The following is a 12,854-nucleotide window of genomic DNA, read 5'->3' on the forward strand; positions in this document are numbered from 1 at the left end:
ATATATATATATTGTTATGATGTATTATTTGTGAATGATGAGTAATGAGTGTTTTTAATAATTATATATAGGGTTTTTATCGCGGTTCTTAAAGAATTAGTTTGTAAGCACTTTTTGGAATTATCTTTATTGTATCTATTATGAAACACACACATATATATATATATATATATATATATATATATATATATATATATATATATATATATATATATATCTAACATAACCAATGCAAAATTTAAAATAAACTATCTTTAAATTGAAATTCTTATGAAACTAATTAAATGATATAGACAATGTAAAATTTAAACAAACTATCTTTAAAATTGAAATAATTATGACACTTACTAAATTATATTAACAAAATTTTGTACCTTTCTGTCACTGAATGCCTAAATGAAACTGTTCTCCAAAATAAAGATTTTAATCACTACTCAATGTCTTCGTTCTCAGCTTCGGTTATCCTTATTTTTGTGAAATTACTTTTTCCAATTATGAGCTTCCACCAATTTAAAATATTTTGCTTCTTAATAGCATTTATATTTATTCTTCTTTTTAATATACCAATATCCAATCACCAAATATATTATATAATTTTAATTTTCAATTAATACTTCTTCCATTATCCAATCACCATTTATACATAACATAATTTTAATCTTCAATAATATTTTCTTTATTCTGTTTCTTAATCTTCATTGAACTCACTATATTGAACATTTCACCAACTGATTGACTATCTTGAAAATACGACCGACTGAATTTTGACTTTATAACTGTAACCAACTTTCTTACTAACTGACTGGCCATTTTGAATCCAAATCACCGAGTATCTATACCTTTTCAATCTTCCAGAATCATCTGACAAGAGATCATATTCGATTTGTTCCATTTCCTCCATATCTGAATTTTCTGGAATAGTCCATTTCGCAAACAGGCTATCCTCCGTGATCTAGAGAATTCTTTACTTTTCTATCGAGAATTTTATCGACATTTAGGCTTTTCAGATCAGAATATAAACTTAAATCAGTAACTATATGTAAACTAAACATTTTTAAACTAACACATAACCCTATTTCACATTCGCAATTAATATTTCGTGTCTGTCACTTTCAGAGTATATTTGGTTGCCTAATCACATGGCTCACTTAAATATATTTACAATATTATAATTATTAAAATAAAACTTTTTACACTTTTTTACACTAATTTCTTAAGAATACCCTGATATAAATAATTTTTATTTTCTTTAAACACCATCTTTCTTTCTCCTATGTCAATATCATTTCAATATATATATATATATATATATATATATATATATATATATATATATATATATAACCTCTGCATATATGTGCTGGTAGTGTATCTACAATTGCGTATATCACACTGCTCTTCAGCAAGCATTTAATCTACCTACAATTTGTTTCGTCTATTCCTTGTAGCCGAATAGCGCTTGTGATCACTCCGTACAATATGTTGCCGAATACTTCCTCTACATAAAATATTGCATACAGCCTGACCTCTTGGTTTTTCATAACATAATCTACCCTCTGTACGAGATGATGCAATGCCATTTAGGATACGAATCCAACTTTATACGTATACTTTGCCTGATTTATCGGACTTTCCATCAATACAGCATCCCTAATGTACTTATTGAGCAGTTTTTAGTAAAAGTTAAATGAGACGTACCGGTCTTAAGGACTTATGGTACCAGCCTTTATGCTGTTGGTATATACCACAATCCACAATACCTTCTACATATATAATTTTACAGAAAGTTATTACCTTTTTATAATCCGGTGATTTGAATGGCTCAAATGAGCGTATTGTCCATTTTATTTTGGTCAAATCATTGTCGATATACATGTATATTTCTGAGAGTTAATAAGCCTTTTCAAGACTAAAAAATCTGATATAATTAATATCTAACCTTTAATTTACTCTCTATTAACTCCTTATTTATCTTCTTCTTGAATAATTGATTGCCTTTATAACTTACAATTTTAATTAAAATTATCTTATATCTATTTCAATTTTCACCTCGGAAACCGACTGGGACATCCCATATACTGGTATATTTGCTCCCAGACTATTTTAAAAATAATATAAGTGTTTAATTATAGCTATATTTTTTATCCTTAATATTTTATTATGCGATTGATGATAAAACACATTAAGCTCAAATGATTAAAAAAGGTTTAATGTTATTATTCCTACAAAATGAGTCTACAAACACGCAACAACAATTTTCATCATTTTCATAAAACGTTTCTGTATTTGTCATTTTGGGGAATCTCAACACATCGAAAAAATTTAAAAATTTATAAATCTTATCTGACAGTTTTGCTTATAATATCTACATTAGGATGTATTATTATAATATATAACAAATTGAACAACGTCAAAATGTCTTATGATGATCATTTTTTGGCAAAAATTGAAGAGGCTGCTACAAACATATTTCTGGCATTATCAGTAGTTGCCACCATTTGGATGACGAATTTTGGAGCAGTAAATCCTGGAATTTTTTTTGAATGTCTCAGAAATATAGATAAAATCCTTTTTATATCACCTGGACCAATATTTTCCAAGTTTCCTTTATTAATTATTGTAGTTCACTTACAAACATTGCTTATAATCGCATACGATAGCTATTCATGGATTGTAGTAGAATCATTAGAATTGTTCTTACATAATATTATAAGAAATGCTCAATATATGCACACGATTTTGTCATTGGGTCTCTTGGTTTGGATGACAATGGAAACTTCTGCAAGATATAAAAAACTGACTGAAAGAATAGAAGATATTTTCCAAGTAAATCGCTCGGAAATTATCACAAATATTACTTATAATATACAAATACAAGCAAATTATCAACTTAAACTCATACAAGATATTAGGCTTATATCTAGAGTTTACAACATTCTTTGCAACGTAGTGGATACACTGAATAGTATATTTGGGGCAACCATATTATTTTATTGTTTATTTGTTGTATTTTTTGTGGTTGAGTATTTAACGCTCTTGATACTTTTTGGACTTTCTGCTTATCATACCAGGGCCACCGACGAGACAATACTCAAGTGGGGTAGTTATGTATGGATTGCTGAGAACTGCGTAAGTCCTTTTATTTATATAATATGTATTTTTTATATGCTCTAACGAATACAGTTATCCTTATAATATTAGCACAGATATATAATATTAGCATCAGATTGAGTATGTATTTAAAAATGTGAAGGTAATAATTAGCAATGGTAGAGAATTAGGTTCTCACCGCAATAGTTTTTATGACGTTTTGACACATCTTTTGCAGTTACTTATACAGTAGAATAAAAGCCTAAGAGCGGGCACCTATCCACAGGTATAGCTTAAAATGTTATAAGTCGTTCAACATGTTGCTGTGAAAAATCCAAAAACAATATTTTTGTTTGAGAAAGCATTTAGTATTTATTTACATATTTTACATTTAATATTTTTTTACTGTATTATAATATGATCTTGGTTAATGATATATTCTAACTACTTATTTACTTTAAAATATTACAGTAAGTATATTATTTTTCTATACGTATACTTTTTTTTTATACGTATACGTATATTTTTCTATACGTATCTATAAGTATACTTTTAATTTATTCCTGAGAGGAGAAGAGCTACCCCCAGAATGGAAAACTGCATATATCAGCAATCTATACAAAAATAAAGGCGACAGAAAAGATTGTAAGAACTACCGAGGGCTTAGTATAACTAACTCAATCTTTAGAGTCTACGGGAAGATAATTAAAAGCCGAATTGAAGATTGCTGGGAAGACGCTGAAGATCAGAGTGGCTTTCGTACTGGTCGTTCTTGTATAGACAATGTGTTCTGCCTAAAACAAACAATAGAAAAGCGTTTGGAACATAATATGGAGACACACATGGTATTTATTGATCTTCAAAAAGCGTATGACAGTGTCCCATTAGCCAAGCTATGGCAGGTGCTAGAAGACAAGAATATTCCACCGATTTACATTAATGCTGTAAGGGAGTTGTACGATGATATGACGAGTGTAATAAAGATTGGACAAAAAGTGACAAAAAAGATAAAAGTGACCAAAGGACTTCGCCAAGGCTGCTGCATTGCACCTACACTCTTTAAGATTTATTTGGAGGGGGTTTTGGATATTTGGAAAAGAAAATGTGAACCTAGGGGTGTTAAAATTAAAGACCATACACTGTACAGCTTGCATTTTGCGGATGACCAAGTAATACTTGCAGAAGATCACAAGATGATATCCACTACATGTTACGAAAAATAGATGAAGAATATACTAAGTGGGGCTTATCAACTAATCCATCAAAAGCAGATTGCGTAGTAGTGGGAGGTGAAGGAAAGCACTTAGAACTAGGAAGCAAACAAATTCAAAATACTGATAGCTATAAATATCTCGGTGTAAACATTACAAACAACGGTCGGAATACAAAAGAAATAGCTACTAGAATTGGTCAATGAAATTCAGCAATACGTCAACTGAATAGTATACTTTGGAATAACCACATCACCCGAAACACAAAAATTAGGATATACAAAAGTATCATAGAAAGCATTGCTACATATGGTTCAGAGCTTTGGGTAATAAATAAAAATGACGCATCCAAAATAAAAGCAATGTAAATGAATTATTGGAGAAGATGTTGCCAACTCACTAGAAGAGATAGAGTAAGGAATACTAAAATCAGAGAGCGTATGGGCATAGACATTGACGTCCTGTAAACTATAGAATGCAAAAGGCTGAAATGGTATGGCCATGTAGAAAGGATGAATGATCAACGATGGCTAAAGAGAATGTTACAGTGGATCCCCACCAACCGCAGGAAAAAGGGAAGACCAAGAAGATCGTGGAGACAAGAAGTAAAAGATGCAATGGAAGATAGGGGTCTACAAGTAGATGACTAGAACGATCGCAAGCGTTGGAAGCTAGGTTGCGAGAAACGGCGGCAGCTGTAATAAACTCGTTTTAATAAACTCATATTTACAACAGCAAATTTACTGCAAATTGAAGCTGGAAGGTTAGATAATAGAACAAGTGATGGATTTTAAATATCTAGGCATCAAATTATCTAGCTACGGAAAGCTCGAAACAGAAGTGGAAGATCAAGTGAATAAAGTAAATGGAGCCGCAGGTTGCCTTAATGAAACAATATGGAGAAATAAAAATATCGAGAAAGAAATAAAGGCCAACATTTACAAAACAGTCATCAGACCAATCCTGACATACGTGGCAGAAACACGACCTGGTACAAAGAGAACAAAAATGATGTTAGGACCTGCAAAGCAGAGCAGAGATGAAAACACTTGTTAAAATTAATGGTAAAACATTATGGGATAGAGCTAGAAGTATTGATACTTGACGCAGATGCAAGGTGGAAAACATCAAGTACTGGGTAGGACATAGAAGAGTAGAATGGAACGATCATATAAGCCGAATGACAACAAATAGAGTGGTAAAGACGGCAAGAGAAGGTTTCTCAATAGAAAGACGATCAGTGGAAAGACCACGAAATCGATGAAATAATAACTTACTGGAGGTACATTGAAAAAGAGACAGAGTCATGTCTACATAAAAACAAGAAGAAGATTTTTTGTGTATAATTTTTAAAAATGCTTTCCTTATAAGAATGGTCCATATTTGTTAAAGATGGTGAGTGAGTAGTCTATTGACGGAAGATTTTTAGCCCAATGGGGAAGTAAAGGTAGAGTAAATTAACTAGTCAGAAGGAGGTCAATAGTTTTAAGTAGTGTAGAAATTTATTAAGGTATATCTTTTATGATGAGGTGTTGGATATTAATATTGGAAGAAGACAGCATTGTGGGAATTAGGGAATAAACGGGATTAAAGGGATTTGCGGATGTTAATGCTGCATACGAAAGTAGAAAATATTGTCATCTTAAATAAGAGGAGATTCATTGAATTCACGGTACATGCTCTCGATATGACTAGAGCGAAAAGCACCTAGACATAGACAGAGAGCGCTATTATGAACAGATAAATAAATAAAATTTTTAAAACTTTTAGATCGATTGGTTATAAGCTTAGAAATGTAATTCGTTCAATTTAATCTGGTGTCAAATATCAAACCGAGAATTTTATATTGATTAAAGACAGACAGTAGAGAATTGTTGAATAAAATTTGGGTCTAGTCCGTTGGATCTAACTTAAAATAGATTTACTGCACTTTGGATAAGTTTACATGTAAGGGGGGGGGCAGATTTAATATGTCAGTAAATGATTAGGTAATCAGCGTATTGGACATATTTGATGAGAGCAGGAAAGGACCTGCAAATTTCATTGATAGCAAGAATGAATAAAGTTGAACTTAATAAAGATCCTTGAGGGACACCCTGACTTTAAGAAAGAAATTGAGAAAGTTTACCATTGGCAAGGACTTTAAGGGTTCTTCCAGTTAGAACATTTTTTACAAATGAGAGAATATTACCATCAAAATTGTAGTAGGAGAGTTTGTCAAATATTGTTTTGCTGGAGATTAAATTAAATACTCATTCAATGTCAAATATAATTGCTGCGAAATTATGTTGATCGTTGATTGCCTAAGAAATGTGTGTTTGAAGAAGAATAAGTTATCAAGAGTAGACCAATGACGTTAGAAGCTGGATTGAAGGTTATAAATTTTGAGAAGTTTGAGATTTATTGAATATTTTTTTAAAAAATATATAAGGGATATCATCGAGACCAGGAGCAGACTTTCTACGCGAAGATAATGCAAATTTTGGTTTAAGTAGGGTAAACTGGGCGTTCTTTAAGGTAACATCGTCTGGCGTGGACGAAAAAGTGGATAAATATTAATTGTGTTAAGGACTGGGAGGGAAAGTCATATTACTTTTATTGAATTATTATTATTTTTTTTGAATAATAAGCGAGTGCGTCATAAATTAATTGGCTGTCAGAGATAATTGTATGGTTAAAGATGAGAGATTTTTATTGCCTCGGATTTGTGAAATTTTTGTCCATAGTTGAGTGGGGTTTGCATTGGTGTATTAGGGAAGAAGTGTAATTTTGCCATAAGGATCTTTTGCTTTGCTTAATAATGAATTTGGCTTTAGCTTTAATTTTTTTGTGTATAAGATTTTCCTGGTTTTTATTTTGCCGATATTTATTTAAAGCATTCTTGGATAAACGAATCCCGTTATTACAATCAGAGTTCCACCAGTTTACCACTTTGTGAGTAAAGGAGTTGGTTGTTTTACCAATATATGATTAGACATCAGTAAGTAAGCATTCGTTAAAAAAATTTAGGATGATGTTAATATTCTCTGTAATAGCTAAGAAAGATAATAACATTTTGATTTTAGAATTAAATTTTGACCAATCAGCGTTTTTAAAGTTCCGGAAACTTTTAGTAGTGGTTTGTTTATTAAATGAGCTGAATATGATAATAGGAAAGTGGTTGCTATCATGTAGGTCATCCAAAACTTCCCAGGAGAGGAAAGGTGCAATCTTACAGTCACAAAGGCTAAGATCAATGGCTAAAAATGATCCTAAAGAGATGTTAAAATGGGTATTAAATCCAGTATTTAACAGAAAGGTATCTGAACAATTTAAAATGTTTTTAATAACTTTGCCTTTATATAAAATACGAAATGAGCACTATTTTTTTTATGGAAATTAAAGTAACCAACAAGAATCTACGGGAGAAGAAGTTGGAGAATATTAGGGTATGGTCAGGAGGGATATATATGCTGCTAATGGTAAGTCTGTTAGGACACCAAGCAGTAACCGCTACTGCTTCTAAAGTTGTAGTTAACAGTAGAAGAGTATAGATCACTAGATACAAAAATTGAGGTACCACCACTGACCCCTCTACAGTTTGTGCGAATTTGATGATATTCAAAGTTTTTAAGTTTGCCTTGATAGTCGATTTTAAAATGTGTTTCTTAAAGACAAAAGAATGCCGCAACAGTTACAGGAAATTATCTTTTGAATTATTTCTAGGCGAGAATAAAATCCATTGCATTTCCATTGTATTAGACTAAATCTCATTAATTTTAAAAATGATTAGAAAGGAAAGGAAAACTAATACATATGAGGGAACGGAGGAGTCACTTGTGTTACCATCGTCAGTAAGCAGTTGTTCGGTGAAATCTTTTTGTTTGGGATGGAGCTTTAGCTTAATTTTATTTAACAGACCTCTTATACGATTTTTTAGGGCCGTTGGAACGGACGACCGAGGAATGGATGGGCTTACATTAGAATATTCTTTTGATAAGAGGAATATGTCTGCATATTAAAATAACATTTAAATTAGTAGTACTGTTTTGACGAGTGCATAGAAGATTGTCAACTTGCGTTAAAGAAGACAAGTAAATATAGATACGAACAACATTTTACCAATTTCCCACGTTACAGTTTTGGTGTTGAAGACACCAATTTAGGCCATCAATCTTGTGCTGCCTATAACTATCTATCTACTGTTGCATAGTCCTTGGACACAAAATATTTTTCTTATCGTTTCAACTGAAACACTTACATCTGTAGCTTCCAAAAGTTGCCTTTGGAGCTGCGAGTGAGAAATTTTTAGTTCTCTTCTAATTAATTGGGCAACCAAACGATTGTGGCGAGCTGTTGTCACATTTTGGCGACATTGTCTTGGTCTATTCCTAAGTGTTCCTAATTCCTGATACCTAGCATAGGTTTTTGACATAACGCCCTGTGCGTTATACACCACTGTGGCAATGTCCCTCCCAAACATTTATTGTGACACAAGACCAATAATCTTTCCCCTTTGAAAACAAAAGGGAGTTTATTTACTTTCGTTTAATTTTCAACTGAAGCAAATTATCTATAACGTACAGAGATGTATTATCTGATTGTTTTATTAGTTTTTTTTATTTTTAATAATTTCTTCGCAACAATAACATTTTTTTTAAAGAAATAAATATTGGTTTGAAATACACAGTTACTTGATATAAGCTTGATTGTGTATATCTAATGTTAGTGTTCTTGTACCAATGGCCATAGTGGTCAAAGTACTTTATGTAAATAAATAAATCAGTGGGTATTTAATATTTAAATGAAATGTTACATTACAAACAAAAAAAAGTTTAATATCAGCTGGTAAATATTTACAAAAAATACCTACTATACCCGGTTCACAATTTGTTGATAGCTCACTACAAGTTTAACCCTAATTAGAAAACTGAAATACAGAGAGGATAAGTAATACGATATAATGGTAAAAACCAACCTGAAACTGACGGTTTAAGACGTTTTCGACTAACCCACCTTATATCTGAAGGAATACAATACCTTATAATCCTATTACGGGGGTATTTTGAATGGTTAGATATGAACGACCAGTGTCGTAGAGTATATGATTGAAACATTTATTTGAACTAAATAAATATATTTTTTAAATTGTACTTATGTAAATTGTATTTTTTAATAAAACTTATTTATTTTATTCAAAAATAAAAAGTTTCTTGCCATTTGTAAAAGATACATTTATTTAATTAAGGAAATAGGCGCCAAATGTCGCCTGGCAAAATTTCCAATGTGTTTTAAATGTATCCATTATTTACGAATCCGGAGAAAACTAATAAATATTTTTGAAAAATTTAAACGCAGAATGAAAGATTACATTATTACTCAGGGCAGAAAGTCCCTGAAAACTTCTACAGTGTTTATTTTAATATGTTATGTAACAGGGGTGAAAATAAAAGAGAAAATATAGTATAATTTTTAATTGAAAATATTGCATGCAAAAGAAACTTTTTATTTATTCTAAAAAATATTTCATTCTGCTTTTTAATTTTTCAAAAGTGCTTTTTAGTTTTCTCAAGATTTGAAAAAAAAATGGATACATTTAAAACACATTGAACATTTTGACAGGCGACATTTTGCGCCTTTCCCCTTTGATACCTTACGATTACAACTACTATTACTTACCTTATATAATTACGATTAGAAAACTATTCAAATTCAAAATAAATAGGATCAACTTCGGAATCCGAGTCATCTTGAGTGTTAATAATTAGGTTAATAATCTCTACGGTCGCATCAATTATGTTATCAAGATCCCACATTTTTTGTTCTTCTTCTATTACATGTCTTACTGCATCTTTTCAGTTTTGTTTTGTAATATGTTATAAAGACTCGTATAACAATTCACGTACAACTTGTATTTTATATGACGTATTTTTTCTAGCCACATAACTTTTCATTTGTGCTCAAATAGGTTCAATTGGATTTATTTCGCAGTGGTAGAGTGGAAGTCTAAAGACTGTGATGTTTCGCCTTTCCGCCATTTTGTCAACTACGTATTTCTTGAACTTAGATTTGTGTTGCCAGGCAATTTTTAAAAGTTGTGCTTTTACCATTCCATCTTCGTAAGGCAGATACTTATTCCGCAGCCAGTCATGAATATCCTGTTTCTTCCACGCATTCGTTAGAAGTCTTTCTACTAGTCGTAAATGATAAGGTGCATTATCTAATACTATAATTAAATTTGGTGGTATGTGTTTAATCATTTGCTCAAAATACTCTTCGAAAACATCAGCTGTCATCTCCTCGTGATAGTCTTTTGTGCTTTTGGAATGAAATTCCAACAAACCATGCTTAACAAATCCTTTTTCACTGCCAATGTGAGAAATTATTAATCTACTGCCTTTACCAGAAGGTGGGGATTTACCAGTAGACCAACCTTCCATAAAGGCTTACCTGGAGCTTAATATATTTTTATTTGACCAAATTTTTTTTAGAGTATGACCTGAGTTTACCCACGTTTCATCCTGGTAGAAGATGGGCCTTTCTTCAGCCCGGAATTTTCGTATGAACCTTAGATAATTTCTTCTCCAACATCATCTTCTCCTCCCGGTCAATCAAAAGTGATTTTCGGTCTGATTTCTCCCACCGGAAATTTAATTCTTTTAAAACTTGCCACAATTTAGTTCGTCCAATATGAGGCAAATCCGGGTCGTCTATAACTTCTTGTAAAATTTTGTTTAGGTTTGGTATTTCTTTTTTGAAAAAAATCCATGAATTTTCCTTCTGCCAATAGGCTTTTTCCCGACTCTTTAAGTGTTCGTTTGTGTTTAGGTTAGCTATACCGTGTTTTTTTCTTTCTGATAGGAACCTATATAAAGCTGACTCTCCTACGCCAGTCATGTTGGCACAACTTTCGACTATGTTGCGAACAGTGTTTGTGGGATTCTGAGAAACCAGAGCATCGTGAACATTCAGGACAATAGTTTTCTCTCTTGGTGAATAGACAGACTTACTGACTGTACGCAACAGTACCGGTGTAAAACTTGATGATGAAGCCATCACAATCAATCCAACAAAACGAGCACGAGCGAAAGGTACGTATATGTTCGTAGGTATATGGAATAAAAAATCACTCACGCACTGCATATAATTCGCAAAAGAAATATTCGAGACGCTTATTATTGCCGTAGACGCGGAAACACCGACGAGCCGTAAATTACATGCGATCAAAAACGTACTAAACAAAAAAATTGTTTTCGTTCGTAATAACTTCACCCTTTCAAGTTAAGTTTCAATTATTAAAAATCTGGGGAATTCCATCTTAATTATCTTGCAACGAATAGTACCTTCCGATATGAATTCCAGGTTTTCTAGTAAAGTGATTAAACGCGAAGATTAGTATTGAAATATCCAAAGAGATAAGATATTCTTATTTACAAAATTGTTAATGGTTAAATTCTTATTTTTATTAATATAATATAATAACCAACATTAGTCGTGAAAGTTTTAATTGTTTTTTTGCTAAATATATTAGTATTAAAACATTATATTATTATTTAATGAATAAACACCTTAGGAACGCCTATGATTTACGACCGTTTTATGAGTTTGAGGCATATTTCGTGCTCTCAACAATTTGTGAACAAAGAATAGTTTAATTTAATTTGCCATACATCTAAATATTTTTAAAGGTAATTCTTTTAAATAATTATAATTTAAAAGTATTTAATGATTAAAATTGATACACACTTAGTAAGTAGGCTGCATATCTTATTACTAAGTATAGTAAGTTATTTTTAAGAACGAATAGAAAAGTTTTTATCCTTAAAAAAACAGCCGTTATAGTTTATAGAATCAATAAGCGTAGAAAATAATTTACATCATCCTCCTTATTCTTTGGGCTCTTGTCAATGCCTCTCAGTTTACTGCCTCCATTGGCTGCGATCCTATGCTAGATGGACTGCTTCTTGTGAGGATTTTTGACCAGAGTCTTAATTTGGTCTGCTCATCTTGTTGGAAATCTTCCTCTTGGTCTTCGACTTTTACCTTTCCTCCTACTACCATGGATTCCGTAGTCTTTGTTCTTCTGACTATGTGTCTGAAAAAAATTAGTTATACTCGGTTAATTTTTTTAATAACCTGTATTATTTAAGCTTTTCCAGATTTGGCAGGTTGGCTCTGTATTTTATCCAAGAGACGCGTAGAGTTCTTCTGTAGACCCATATTTCGAAGGCTTCGATCTTACTTCTATCGATTTTTTAAGGGTTCATGTTTCATTAGCATATATAGCAATAGTAAAAATAAGCAAACATTAATCTAACTGTTTTGGTTCAGACCACTGCTAGTCTACGCTTACTAAGTATACAAATATACAAATACATTACTTAGGCAAGTATACAAATCTGTCTACTACCTACTACGAAATTCGCCAGCTGGCGTATGAGCGGTAGATTATTATTCACTCTCTCTACGACCGGTATTTTTGTTTTTCCGGTGTTGTCCTGAAGTCCTAATTCTTTGCTTATTCAACTTTCAATTCAATGGTGGTTTTCTACCTGCTATGGTAATTCAATTTAA

At 31.7% G+C, this 12,854-nt stretch overlaps 1 protein-coding gene across 2 annotated transcripts in view; it reads left to right on the forward strand.

Moving 5' to 3' along the window:
- Window positions 1-12,854, forward strand: part of LOC140439259 (uncharacterized) — a 242,768-nt gene that overhangs the window by 135,438 nt on the left and 94,476 nt on the right. The window contains exon 1 of one of the 2 annotated variants that reach the window (XM_072529075.1): window positions 2,246-3,129. The exons of the other annotated variant lie outside the window; for it this stretch is intronic. Within the exon in view, the coding sequence (XP_072385176.1) occupies window positions 2,416-3,129 (714 nt within the window). The 5' untranslated portion in view covers window positions 2,246-2,415. Of the gene's footprint in view, window positions 1-2,245; window positions 3,130-12,854 lie in introns of those variants that run through there. 2 annotated transcript variants of the gene reach the window in all.

This window comes from Diabrotica undecimpunctata, chromosome 1, assembly GCF_040954645.1.
Source record: "Diabrotica undecimpunctata isolate CICGRU chromosome 1, icDiaUnde3, whole genome shotgun sequence".
Lineage (NCBI taxonomy): Eukaryota > Metazoa > Arthropoda > Insecta > Coleoptera > Chrysomelidae > Diabrotica > Diabrotica undecimpunctata.